The following is a 14,559-nucleotide window of genomic DNA, read 5'->3' on the forward strand; positions in this document are numbered from 1 at the left end:
ACGTCTACGTTGTATTTGGGGTCTTACATTTGACCATTCCAAACTATACACAATTTTAACTTCGTCATTTAATGTAATTGCATTTATCACCCTCGAAACTTTTGACATGGGGTTATATTTTACGACAAATATAATATTCTTCTTGTTTTGGTCATTATTATATTGTTTCTTAATACAACAAATTATCTTTTAAATTTATATTCGAATTAATATGATAGATACCAATATTAATGCTTTCCTTAGAATGAAAAGAATGTGGATTTCTTCCTAATAACACATTATGTATAACAAATAATGCCTTACCAATATTTATTTCTTAATATTAATAGAAATTATTATATTCTAAATAAATTGATTATTTTAGTTTTTCTTAATACAAATTTTTTTCTAAATTGGATCCATTCATTAATGTTACATTTCCATTCAAAGTCTATACAATATTTTTTTGAATTTCTTTTCGAATAAAGAGTGAACTTAAAAAATACGAGGATTCAAATACTATATTAGTGTAATCGTATTCTTCCTAATAAATTATAGGAAAAATTGAAATAAATCTAACAATTTAATATGAATTCATGTTGGTACGAAAGCTGTAATTTTATTTTGTTGATAGATTGTTTAATTTGAATTTTTTTAGGATATATTGGTATTTATATTTTATATTCAATTTAAGAAATAAATTATATTTTAATGCTTTATTAAGAAAAAAACATGTAAAAAGAAACTATGTTGAATACTACTTCATTTGGGTTATACAACTATCTATAATTTATATTTTTCTTAAAATTAATATGACATGAGGAAATAACTAAGCTACGACCGCTTGAAAAGGACATGAAAGATTAATGTATGTAATAAGTAATTTAATTTGTTGATTATTGGTGAATCAATATTCTTGTTCGCAAAAGAAATTGGATAAAAAATTTCACCATCAAATTGATTCTAAAAGATAGGATATACAAAAGCAAGAGAAATCATAATATGGTTGTTTGAAAGCATCTCTTTCTTATGGACAAATTTGGAGATGTCACCATAAATCAATTGAAAACCCAGAATTTAATGTTTTTGTAAAGACATCATTGTTAGCTTTTGATACATTAAAATATGGTTGTTTGAAAGCATCTCTTTCTTATTTGATTTGTGAAACTATTGCTTGTTTACATTTTCCAAAATGTATAAGTTCGTAGTGGAAATATTTAGCACGATGAATTTTGGAAACACTTTTTGTTGCTTAAAAATCCATTGCTTTGCAGGAAATCCGAGTGTCATCAATAAAAACAGTTAATCAATTTTGAGCAAAAAAAGATATTAAGTCCAAAACCAAAATAGTCTCAAGTGTCCAAACAGTCCAAAATTTGCAAAATACTTTAATTCCAAATTTAAATAAATCAAATATACTAAAATATTGTAATCGAGCTCCTGTCACACCGATCCGCCTAAGTCTGAGGGTTACCTGAAAGTGACATAACAACAGAGAGTGAGTTTTTGAAACTTTGTGTGTAACTTATTAAATCAATACCACATATTACATTCAGACAAAACTCTTAACAGAGCAGATACAAAACATATATCACATACAGAAACATAATCAAATGCAAATTTACAATCTTACCCTCATCCGCTACACACCATATGGAGTATTAAATACCCATCCACCCCTACACACCACTTAGTGCCGGTATGACACTTTTCAGAATATTTGTAGTTTAGCTGCTGGATCATTAAACGGTTTATCGCCGTTTATAGATATATGTGTGGCTGAGCTACCAAATACGACTAGTTATTATACTGCCCACACTTCCTCTATATACACAAATCCCATCCCAAATGCACATACAAAAATATAAAATGCTAGATATGTATATATCATACATGCTCAATATCCAACTTAAGTCATGCTTATTAGATAACAAGTCATACATAACAATTTTCAATTTGTACACAACATATTACAGATTTTACTTATCTTATATCATTTCAAATATGGTATTTTTATTTAAGTTTACATTAACAGATGGTTAAAATTTGTGTTTTACAACTTATTCTATAACATACCGACCTTACAAAAGGCCTACGATCGATCCAAATGATGTTTACGACCCTAGGAAAAAATTCAAAATTTTGGGCCCACACAGCCTAACACACGGTCTCACACACGCCTATGTGGCCCACACGGCCTAGCACACGACCATGTGACGTTGATAATACTAATTTTTGGCTTTCGCTGTTCGCTGATTTTTGGGTTTTTTGTTACACACCTGGTTCGATTTTGATGTGGATGCAAACATGAAACTTCCGAAACCTAAATACGAATTTAAGACGATCAATATTAGTAATGAAACACAAAATTAATCAAGAATCGAACATAACCAACTCATTTATCACTACCAAAAACACATTCGTATGCTTACCGTTAGAGGAACAACAACTACACAAAACTCAGGTTGCTGGAGGCACACCTAACTGCTCTCGATCTTCCCTTAAAACATATCAGATTAATTAGCTAACATATAACACAGATTTAACAACACAACTTTGCAACTCCAAAACCCTTAAACCAAAAGAACACTCTCAACAAGAAAATAGAGAAAGAACAAAGAACCCTTACCTACCAAGATTGAATCCAACCAAGCCAAAAGAAGAAATAAGATAGAATCAAATAAGTAGCAATCTAAAACCGAATGATTAGAGGATGAAGATTAAAGAAAGGGAGAAAAATAGAGGATTAGATTTTGCAATTCTTTTACCGGAAGAAACATAAAATAATGAATGGGGGAAAAATAGGAAAAAGTGGGAAACAAGAGATTAGGGGGGATTTGGGAAAAGGAAATAAAATAAGATAAAAATAAAATATATATATATATAAAAACCAATTTTAAAGTAACTCCATATTCTGATAACATATCAGATTTTCGCTCACATAAGGATTCAAACACAAGACCTGAGAGGAAGCTAATGCCTTATCATTGAACCAGCAAGCTCATTCTAACACAAATTTAACGAAAATAAAATTTAAGTTACAAAGACCAAGATAGGGATAGAAACAAAAATAATTGAATTTTCCCAAAAGAAAATTTTAAACCCATGTCCTCTTACACACCACCAAAGCCCTTAACCACTGAAGTAGATATGTAAATATGACAGAATTTAATAAGTTATTCAAATTTTGGGGCGTTACAATCATAAACATATATCACATGTCACATTATTCCATATTAATTCTCAATCCACAACACACAACTACATATTTTGCAAATTAAACGAGGCGTATAAGAAAGCTTACATTCGGAACTTAGAGTAGGGGTTTAGGCTACTCCTAAGATAGGGGTATAAGAAAGTTTGGTTGAAAATTCGGAAAACCCACAAGTTTGAACGATAGCAAAATTAATAGTGTCTTTGGTGTTTCTCTTTGAATTTGGGAGGGATTTCGTGTTTGGGATTTGATCGAAATCAAAAGAATTAGAGTTTGGAAGATCAAAATAGGTGAAGAGTATATGATGATTTCAATGGGTGACACAAATAGGTGAGGAGCGCTCTTCTTATTTTAATCGTCAAAATAGGGTGAAAAGGGGGAAGAATTAGGCTGATTTAAAACTACTCTTAAGTTAACCCCATTTTACAAAACAGTCCTCTTTTCAAAATTGAAGATCTTTTCTACATTAATTCAAAAATTGGTTTAACTATCAAAAAGCCATAGATGAAGACATTTTTGGTTTACCATGCTTCAAACTTTTTGAGCTAAAATCCTTAAATTGCCCTCAAAGCTATTAAGCCCAATTTTAGGCTGTGACAGGGAAAATGAAAATTTACTATATTTTATATTAAGAAAATGGTAGAACATGTTAACATGCCAACTAAAAAATTGTAAATAGAATTTTACATAAGTTATTCATCTAAAAACATAAAAATGCTTTTGCCTATTTTTATAGTTAACAATATCAAAATAAAAGTTTTAGCTTAATTTTGTTTCTTGTTATTTGTGTGCATTTATATTTTTTTGGCCACTTTGTTTTAGATTGCGTGGTTGTTCCATTGTGCTTACATGTTTACTCATTAAATTTTTTTATCAATTTATTTCTTAATTATTTTAGTCACTAAACAAAAAATACTTTTTATATTTACGGAAAAATAATATAATACTATTCTTATTTATTAAATTTTTTTATCCAAAATAAGAAAGAATTTTTCTTTTATATAGAGTTAATAGTATGATACCATAAACCCTCAACTACTCATATAATAGACATATCGAAAGGACCAAATGAATTAAAATTTATATCCTTATAAAGCAAATTTTATAATATTGATATACAGATTAGAAGTTATTACAGACTCTTCAACGTTTGGAGTTCGAGTGGAGTAAGGTATGTAATATCTCCTTTCTGAGTATATAGTTAATTTAGGATTGGGGTTTATAGGTAGTTTTCTAAATTTTTTTTAAAAAAAAAATCGCTAAAAAAGAGTAAACTTTATATTCTTTGAAAATACTTATATTAACGGAAATTAGATTTGATAACTCTCCTATAAGCAACTGGATAAAAAGATTCCAATAGATAAATCCATATTTTGCCAGAATTTCCATAGTTATGATATTTCTTCAGATTAGGTATCAACAAAAGTTTTAGTCCTAGGAGGAGTCACTCCAACCGATACTCATTTTTAACTTTGTCATTCAATGTCAAAACATTTGACATGGATTTATACTTTACACAAACATAATATTCTTCTCGTTTTGTTCATTATTATATTGTTTCTTAATATGACATTAAATTATCTTTTAAATTTATATTCGAATCAATAGGATAGATACCAATATTAATGCTTTACTTAGGATGAAAAGAATGTGGATCCTCTTCCTAATAACACATTATGTATTACAAACAATCCCTTATCAATAGAAATTATTATATTCTAAATAAATTGATTATTTTAGTTTTTCTTAATACATTTTTTTTCTAGATTGGATTCATTGATTAATGTTACATTTCCATTTTACGTCTATACAATATTTTTCTAAATTTCTCCTTGTTGCGGAAGCGACGATAATATTAATAACAATATTATCAGAAATATTTAGATAATTATTATGCCAACAATTATACTAAGAAAATTCCCAGTTAAATTGGAGGGGTCACAATGGTCCCGCTTAAAACCCAACAACTAGACAGAACTCACTTAGATATTTATAGCAATAATAACTAAATAAATATAACCAACATAAAGCTATTAAATAAAAGCAAACAAATAAGAAATAAAATACCAGAGTTTTAACGAGGTTCGGCCAATTTAGTTTACGTCCTCGGACACTACCAAATTAATATTTCCTCTAGAAATATTACAAAGGAGAAGATTTTGGGATGATACAACCAAAGGGGGAGGGGTTCTATATATAACAAACCAAACCCCCTCCCTTTCTATCTTTTCCTAATGTGGGATATTGCCAATATTCAACACTCCTCAATTAAAGAGTGAACCTAAAGAAACACGAGGATTCAAACTATATTAGTGCAATCGTAATGTTGGTACGAAAGTTGTAATTTTATTTTGTTGATAGTATTGTTTGATTTGAATTTTTTTTGATTATATTGGTATTTATATTTTATATTCAATTTAAGAAATAAATGATATTTTAATGCTTTATGAAGAAAAAATATGTAAAAAGAAACTATGTTGAATACTACTTTATTTGGGTTATACAACTATCTATAATTTATATTTGTCTTAGAATTAATATGACATGAGGAAATAATTAAACTACGACTGCTTGAATTGAATTAGGAGACTTATTTTGACTGACTTATTGATATCTTAACGGATAAATTGTTGATTAAATTTATTTCAAATAGGAGACTTATTTTCCAAGGAACTGATCAAGATTTACTTCAAGTGAGATTGAATTTGTTGAATGTTGCATACCTATCATAGTTCGACTTCGAATAAAATTGTACTTCTTTGTGGAGTTTTTTTATTGTATTGTGGGGTTTTGGGAGAATGATTATAACAATTAGGTGCAAGTGGTGTGAGGGTAGATTGGGCTTAAATAAAGATTTCTATTGAGTTAACCGATGAATAAAATCATTCTATGATCGAGGCACCACAAACATAGGAATGGTGAATCTAAATTATGGAAGCTATTAAAAACTCCTTGACATTGTGGGGTCGAATAGATTTAGGTGTGTAATATCTTCTCATTGGCATATACTTAGCTTGGGGTTTATTGACAATTTTGTAAATGTCAAAAAATTCCTCAATAACGATTAAATTTTATGTTTTTTGAAAAGATTCATGGTACAGAGAATTAAATCATTCAAATAGACCATGAATCCTCTCTCGAGAATATAAACAAACAAAAATCAAATTTAATATCTCTCTTATAAGTAAGTAGATAACAAGATCTCAAGGGATAACTCGATGTTTTTCCAAAATTTCCCTAGTTAGTTATGATATTGCCCTGAATTAGGTACCAAAGCAAAATTTAAGTCCTTGCACATTTTAAACTTTGTCATTGAATGATCACCATCGATATGTTGGACACTATTATATTCTTCTTCATTTTTGCTCATTATTGTATTTTCTTAATAAAGAATTAAATTATCTTTTATTTTTAAATTTGAATCAAAATAATAGATACCAACATTAATGCACTACTTAGAATGGAAAGAAGGTTTTTTTTTCTATATTTTATAAACATTTTAAGAAATAAATGATATTTTAGTGCTTTATTAAGACAAAATATGTGAAAGAAAATTATGTTGAACGTTGCTTTTTTTAGGTTATACTAGTATATAGTATTTTTTAATATTGCTTTATTTAGATTATCCTGCCTTTCAAAACACTCTTTTCCTATGAAAAAACAAAGTGCTTTATCAGCTCAACCCTATAATTACAGATTTTATTCAACCCTTCACTTCACACAAGAAAACATAAGGAAACATCATACGCAAAAATAAACAAGAAACAGTAATGTGCTTTGTAGTCATGGCTGCAGAGAAAATAATGGCGATAAGCTTCATGGTGTTGATGGTTATGGCTCTGCTAGCAACTCAAGTGCGAGCGGTTGAAGAATCAAATATTGATGGTGATGTAAAAGGAAGGTTATACTCATGTATTGTAGAGTGTGAACTTAATTGTCGTCCTGAAACCAGTACTTCACGCTTTGCAGCTTGCATGGCTCTTTGCATGATAGGATGCGAACATTCCCCACTTCTTGCCTTCGATTATACCACTGGATGTGCAAACTCCATAATCAAAGCTTACAATCCCACTGGTATATTTTTTAGTTCATATAAATACAATAAAATCTTTATCTAAGAAATATTCCATTGTTTGCTCCATATAACATTTTTAGTGGGGTTTCATTTGTTTTGATGCTGCAGATGCTGGAAAAGTTGGTAGCATTATCAGTTCTTGCTACAAGACTTGCAATAATAACAACTAACAGGACTGGAGCTCTTGTAACTAACAATGTTTTTTTACTCTCTACTCCTCGTTTTAGGATTTAAATGTAAGAACCGTAAAAATTAATTTAAAATAAAGTTTAATAAATCCGGATTTGTCATGTAAAATTATCAAGAATAAATTAAGAACAAAATTAAATGAGGAAGCGTAAAAACCATTAGAAAGTAGCTGCTCTCTCTTTTCTAAAGATGAAATATTAAAAAAGTTACATTAGTATAATTTGGAGATCATAACATTAATATAACTTTTACACGTTAACTCTAACTTCTAATCAGCCCATCATCAAATAGAAATTGGCTACTATTATATACATATTTGACCCATACTTTATTTAATAACTAAAATCTAATAAATTTTAACTAAATTATATTACTTTTAATTACTCTTATTATAAATGTGATGTCAATATTTTCCAACAATCTCCCACTTTGACCACATATATATACCAATTACCTTATAATTATATATATGTGATTATATAACCTTATGAGTTCAAATCCTTGCTATCATATTCAAAAAGAATTTTTTCAAATTTTTAATTTTAATTTTAATTATTGCTTCAAATATTCAATTATTTTTCTACTAACTAACAAATACTTACGAAGTTTCAGAAAATGAAAAACTAAAAATAAAATCCATACCATAATAAACAATTACTAAAAGAGTCCTAAAATTTTCTAAATTGGATAAACAGAGCAACTAAAAGTTAACTTAAGATGATATGATCACATATTAAAAATCCTCCGAGAGGGTTGCTATTAGGATTTGGGTGGCACTGCAAGGCTGCTCAGAACGATGCTGCATCGATGATAAAGTCCAGGAACCTGGTTAGGAATGAGGCTGCGTACGATCACATTGAAGGACCTGTCGGATCTAGGAAAAGAAACAGTGGAAGTTGTTCGGAATGAGACTGCACCATTGCTTGTTCATCCTAAGGCCACATCTCGCTTATATCTGAAAGACTTGATTGATCTAGGAAAATAATTAGTAGTTCTTGTTCCTCATCCTGACCTTGTTCAGCACAAGTCTGTCCAGGACGATCGATAGACGAGGCCGTTTTGCAATCTGATCGCGGTTTTCCTTGGTGCTTAAGTTCCGTTTTCATCAATTCCAGTTCTTTCGTTGTTATTCACTTTGATATACTTGTCGATTGATTCAGGTTCCATTGGCTCAACAACATCACCATCTTCCAACTTGGTGATCGAAACTTGTTCGCTATCATCTCCGATCTCGACCTGTTTAAGCTTGTTTTCGATCACCTTCAACAGAAGCGTACTCTTAATAACTTTTGAATATCTGGATTCGGAATCAACTCGAATTCTTGTAATTTGGCTTCAAACTCAGCACCATGTTGCCTTATAATTGACTTGAATTGGTTCAAGTGTTGTTCAATAGTAGCTTTGCTGAATGAATCATCGGTTTTTAAATCAACCCATTCACCCATATCCTGTTTGTTTGATTCAACAAACTCAATGTAAAAAATCTAAGTACAAATATGTAATCTAATACTGGTTTTACCCTAAGCTTTCACTTGGACCCTGTTCAAGCTTATAGATAATATATTAGAACAGTGTAATTAAACTTCGTGAAGGCTTAAGAGTTCTAAGTTACTTTATATGTTAATCTATATGAAAAATTATACTACTCACCCAAACTTTCTCTAATATATATAATTTTTACATTTTTAAATTTAATAAAATTCACGAAAAAATAAATTTATTTACATTATTTGTCAAATCATCTCAAAATAAATAGAAAAATTAATCTCTGTCAACTTTATTAATCACAATATAATTTCTATTTTAATCCAAATTCAATATATATATATAAAATTGACATTTATTTACAATATCATATAAATTTAGGTACGAATATACAAATACTAACTTCCAAAAAATTAAAAAATAAAAAAAGTTATGTGCGACACCGACACCAACCCGGACTTGGAAACAACACTATTGCCTACATAACATAAAGGGAGAAGAGGAGTGAAATGTAAGCATTATTTGTTTTGTTGATATAATTCAGCTATTGCGAATAAGAGGGGTCTTTTGGTGGGATGATTCCAAGCCACAAACTTCATTTTCCAACATGTTCTTTTCATTGGCTTGTCCCCATATCACTGTGTAGAATCCCACTAAAATGATTGTTGATCCAATCACACTGCATTCAAACAACTCATTTTTCAACATATCACACCCGAATTCAAATAAGATAGATGGAGTTGAATCAGAGTATGAGATACCTGCCAAGAAAAAGAGACTCGCCAAGAAATATGACAGTGAGGGCGACTGCAACAGCAATCCCTAAGGGCTTGAACAGGGAAACATACACAGGTCCCTTCTTTTCTAAGCACCATGTATGAATTGAAATTCTGTACAAACTTCCAAATACTGCCTGCAAAACAAAATGTTGGTTCTAAATAACATTTGTGAAACTATGTTACTTGAATTTGAACGTTAGTTTTGGAGAAGATATAATATTTGATACGATTATATTAGTTGAGAGGGGCTGACTTCTGGAGAAGCCTTTGAAATGTCATCCACTGAATATGATTAAATCTCCAACAACGGTCAGTATTATTACCGGGTCGTGTGCGGGTTTTGTCTCCCACTTTTTCTGAGAGCCAGCTTGCCATGAGCAACCGGTTTCACAAAGGGAAGTGCCTCGAGGAATCAGGCCACACGTGGGCACACTCAAGTAGTACCATATCTCTTTTAAGTGATGAACTATATACCATAGGTTAGGGATTCAAACCCCACCAAGGGCGAGACAATTACGTCCCCTTAGTGGGTGGCCGTGCGCCCACAAACAGTCTGATTCCTCAAGACACTCCCCTTACGTGAATCCAGGCGGTGGCAGTAGACAACCCCGGCACAACCTGTGAACCATATCCACCATTGTTGGGGGCCTGATCAACTTTCTGGCGGACAACATTTTAAAACTTCTCTCAAAGGATTCGGCCCGCTAAACAGTATTCAATCTCTCTAAATATTTCTCCTGAGGGTCCGTGTCATATTCCTAAACTGTTTTATCACTTAAGAAACTTATAAACATCATTTAAGGGTCAATAACAGCAAAAACATGATTGATGGTTTTAATGGTCTGTGCTTTACCGAGCATAAAATGGCAGCTACTTCTTCATTAGACTTCAATCTCCATGCAGTTGGATTTCTTTCCAAAATTACAGAGAAAACCAAAGATTGGATAGCTATAAAGAACGTAAAGAAGAAGACAATCGTCATTTTATCTGTATATTCCTTAACAGTGGCTGCCTGCAAAAAAATAAAAATCATGTCAATTTCTCAACCTTGATAATATATGTACATACATGATCACAAGCATGTTACAAACAACCTTGTTAATATATGTTATCCAGATTCTTCATTTACAGACATAACTATCTCCAAATACAAGAAAAAATGAACGTTTTATCTACAACTTTCGGACACATACTTGTATCAAACACTCAGTTTCAAGTCGAAGCATACGTCGCGAGTATCTAACTCATATTCCAACATGACTATGCGAGTATTTTCCTCAAAATACATAGAAAAACTTACCTGAAGAACATTCCATGTTGCAGATGAAAGGCAAACCAATAAAAGAAGAAAGCCTCCAATAATCCACTTAGATTGCTCTGAAAGGCCTCCAATAATCCACTTAGATTGCTTTGAATCAAAAGGGTGAGATGAAGACATTAAAACTAGAGGACCCTTATAGAGAGTCACTACGAATGCTCCTGTTACAGCTACAATGGCACCCAACAATTTAGCTTGACTGCTTGATTTTCTCATTTCTAACTTTTCCATCCTATATAAATAAATCCCAAACCATCATCAAACACTTAATCAAGCATAAAAATGAAATAAAATTCTTAATAAAGTCAAATCATATCACATATACATTTTTTTTCATGAAATACCCATATTCGATACAACATGGATACGAGGATGTGATCTGTAAAAACTTCGTATATATGAAAATCTTGGGGGAAAAATAATCTGGGTTTGGTCTCACATTCAAGTCCGAGTAATGTAGTTACTAAATATTGGAATTTTAATGAAGAAATTAACTTAGAACATTGTTCATGGTACCTAAATATGACTGCAAGCAGGAAAGTGAAAATGGGGATAAGGTTTACTAAAGCTGATGAGAGAGTAGGGGAGCTGAATTTGACTCCAGTAAGAAATATAATCTGTCCTGAGCTTCTGAAAATTCATGAACAAATATGTCAGCTGTCACAAATTTATTCCTCAAAAATAGGAAACAAAATTCCTAAAGAAATTAAAAAATAATAATAGTTATATGAAATTAAACCCTATCAAGCCTAAGAGGAAGAATCTCCAAAGCAGTGAGAAAGTCAAAGGAGCTTGCTTATCTCTGCAGGGGAAAAAAACCACAAAAACCATAAAAATCTCTTTAAAAAAACATCAAAGTATATTAAACTGTAGATTCAATACCTGCAAAAGATGAAGTATGGAAGAAGGATCAAAGTACCCAAAGCATTGAAATAAGTAACTGAAACAACGTTGCTCATTCCTTTACTCAAAGCTGCTTTACTTATCACTGATATACCCACATCTGTGCATTCCACTGTAATCATTGCCATAAAAGGGAGTGCATTCCATAGGTAAGAACTTAACCCCATATTTTGGCTAATTGCAAAACCTGCAATTGCAGAGAAATATGTGGAGATTTTTGGTTTTTCAACAAAGGAAAACTTGATTTTATATGTATTATATATGTATTGTCCCTATCTTGAAAGCAACAACTTAGCTGCAATTTGTTTACAAGCAGTAGTGTGCTTCAAAATTAATATCACCCCAAAAGACAAGCCTCACCATTATTTTTATCAGTCACTTGCATTGTACAATAACCTACAACATTTAATGGACTAGATAATTTCCTCTCATATGCACCTTGATTTTAAAACCATAATTTTATGATTAAACTCTTTATTTTTATCATTTTTTCTTTAAAATTACAGTTTTTACTTAATTTTATATTTAAGCAAATTTACAATATATATTTAAATATATAATAAAGCTAAAATGGCAATTTCAAAGAGAAAAGGAATTCATATTAAAGTGGACCAATGAAAGTCAAGAGGCACTAAAAGTGACATGGGATGGGGACATGTCTCAAATACAAGCACCAATTGAATTCAAGAATCATGCTCCTTAGGAAATGGAATAATAATCAACCACAAATTTAACACACTTCTTGCTGCAATTTTGTTTTTTAAATCAATCACTGTTTTTAATATTGTTGATAGCCATCATCATAGTACCATACTTATAGCGTAATATGAATATGTGGTAAATCGATATGTCTTCATTAATTTCTTTTAACCATGTCACTTTTTTTAACGTTCTATCCTCTAATTTATATTTTTGTCTGCAAAAGATGAACAAGCAAATAAACTCGAGAATATAATAAAGCATAACTATCAAAATGACTGTCTACGTCTTACACTGACAAAATTAGCCCACTAGCTTTGAGTGAAGCATAACAAAAATATCAAATTCTATAATGACTCCTGTATCAATTCTTTATAGAACAAACTTTAAAAAATTGGAAGATGGAGGAGAATAGATAAACTTTTTTTCTGAATTTTTGGTACATCTTGGTATGTCTTACAAATGAAATTCATCTCTTATTTATAAAAGTTATCATGTTAACTATCAAAATGGATAGTCACATCTTTTAACAATATACATAATAATTCAATAGTATCTACTTGAATAATCATAATTCTTTGTTAATAGTCAAGTAACATGACTTTTACAATAAGATACATAATTTATCACTTTTGACTAGTGGCAACTCTTTATTAATAACCAAGTGTTATAATGTTTGATTACTTATAGCTTTTCAATTATAATTATTAAAACATTATAAATATTTTGAAAATGTTTTAGCAGGTATGGTAGATGGTAGGTTTTTACTACAATATTTGGTTTGGCTCCTTAAGTTGGGTTTGGTTTGAACTTGAGTGGTGGAACTGGCTTTCTTGTCTTGATTAGCTACAGTCAACCAATTGTTATAACCTAGAGATGACCGCAGTTTGTGAAGGTAGTTCACACCGTAAAGGGTGCAGAGAGTTGTTACTTATGGGGTTTAAGGGGATAGAGTTTTTGTAGAGTGAGGTTATGTTCTCCTTCACCCTACCCATTATCTTAGGGGTATTTATAAGGGAATGAGAGGTTAATCATGGGCTCCCCCTTTAATCGGTCCTAGGCACCATTGTACGGTAGCGAGTGTCAACTTAGAGTATTGTTGGACTTGACCCAAAATGATCTACTAGATGTGATAGATTGATAGGTGTGTGTAAGGGTTCTTCCCGATATATCTTCCTTGGATTATATGGGTCTCAGGGGAATAGCATTTGGGCGATGTTATGGTAAGTGTCTTAAGCGGAGAGCGAGTTATTCATAGGTTTGTTTGAACTAAAACTTGTGGGATTGGACCTTCTAAGTTATTGGGCCTCTCTTGTTAAAAACGAAGGTATAACAATTTTATTTTGAAAGATTTGATAAATCCATTACTTTTATATGATTTGTAAATACTGTTAGGATTTCAACCCGATTAAGCAATGAACAAGAAAATAGCGGAATAAATTGAGAAATTGAACACACAAATTTAACGCGGAAAAACTCTTCCAAAGAGGATAAAAAACCACGGGCAAAGATAATTTTACTATAATGGCAAAAGAAGGAAGAGTACAAAAGATGGAGATTAAGACTAAACCCCGAAAACGAAGAACCCTCAAAACGTAAACACAAAATTCTCTAAATGTGTTATGAGTTCTAATCTCTAATGGGTGTATTTTCTAGGGTTGTAAAAGAGCCTATTTATAGGCTAAATTCATAGGTCAAATAATAATAAAATAATCTAAACTAATCAGTGTTTGATTGAAACAAGTAAACAGAGTTTAACTGAAAGATTATTTTTCAAATTTGACTGAAAATATGAGTCATATTTAACAAATAGTATTTTTTTCACATAAAACGTTTTACTTAAAACATAGAATAAGCATATCAGATTTTTTATTACTCATACAAAAAAAAATACAAGATGAGAAGCTTACCCGCTTAT

The 14,559-nt window shown here is 30.9% G+C and overlaps 1 protein-coding gene across 3 annotated transcripts; it reads right to left on the reverse strand.

Annotated features, from left to right (window-relative positions):
- Positions 1–9,281: 9,281 nt before the first annotated feature.
- LOC107955580 (WAT1-related protein At5g40240) lies at positions 9,282–12,243 on the reverse strand. Of its 3 annotated transcripts, none has more exons than XM_041116811.1 (7): positions 11,922–12,243; positions 11,779–11,841; positions 11,556–11,669; positions 11,022–11,271; positions 10,575–10,733; positions 9,708–9,855; positions 9,282–9,621 (listed from the first exon to the last, which is right to left on the reverse strand). In XM_041116811.1, exons 1-7 carry the CDS (start codon positions 12,107–12,109, stop codon positions 9,617–9,619), a joined length of 927 nt encoding a protein of 308 aa, XP_040972745.1. In that variant the 5' UTR covers positions 12,110–12,243; the 3' UTR covers positions 9,282–9,616. The 3 variants fall into 3 exon arrangements, with proteins under 3 accessions (XP_040972745.1, XP_016746859.2, XP_040972744.1); XM_016891370.2 differs by having other exon boundaries at positions 9,704–9,855; positions 11,922–12,237; XM_041116810.1 differs by lacking the exon at positions 11,779–11,841 and having other exon boundaries at positions 9,704–9,855; positions 11,922–12,242.
- Positions 12,244–14,559: the final 2,316 nt, after the last annotated feature.

Source organism: Gossypium hirsutum, chromosome A07, assembly GCF_007990345.1.
Source record: "Gossypium hirsutum isolate 1008001.06 chromosome A07, Gossypium_hirsutum_v2.1, whole genome shotgun sequence".
In the NCBI taxonomy this organism is placed as follows: domain Eukaryota; kingdom Viridiplantae; phylum Streptophyta; class Magnoliopsida; order Malvales; family Malvaceae; genus Gossypium; species Gossypium hirsutum.

Excerpts from the sequence above, each read along its gene's own strand:
- LOC107955580 (XM_016891370.2), bottom strand. The coding sequence starts at position 12,109 with ATGGGGTTAAGTTCTTACCTATGGAATGCACTCCCTTTTATGGCAATG. Across the intron at positions 11,670-11,778 it reads TTCCTCTTAGGCTTGATAGG|AAGCTCAGGACAGATTATAT; the intron begins GTTTAATTTCAT and ends ATGAATTTTCAG. Across the intron at positions 11,272-11,555 it reads CTGCTTGCAGTCATATTTAG|GATGGAAAAGTTAGAAATGA; the intron begins GTACCATGAACA and ends TTATTTATATAG.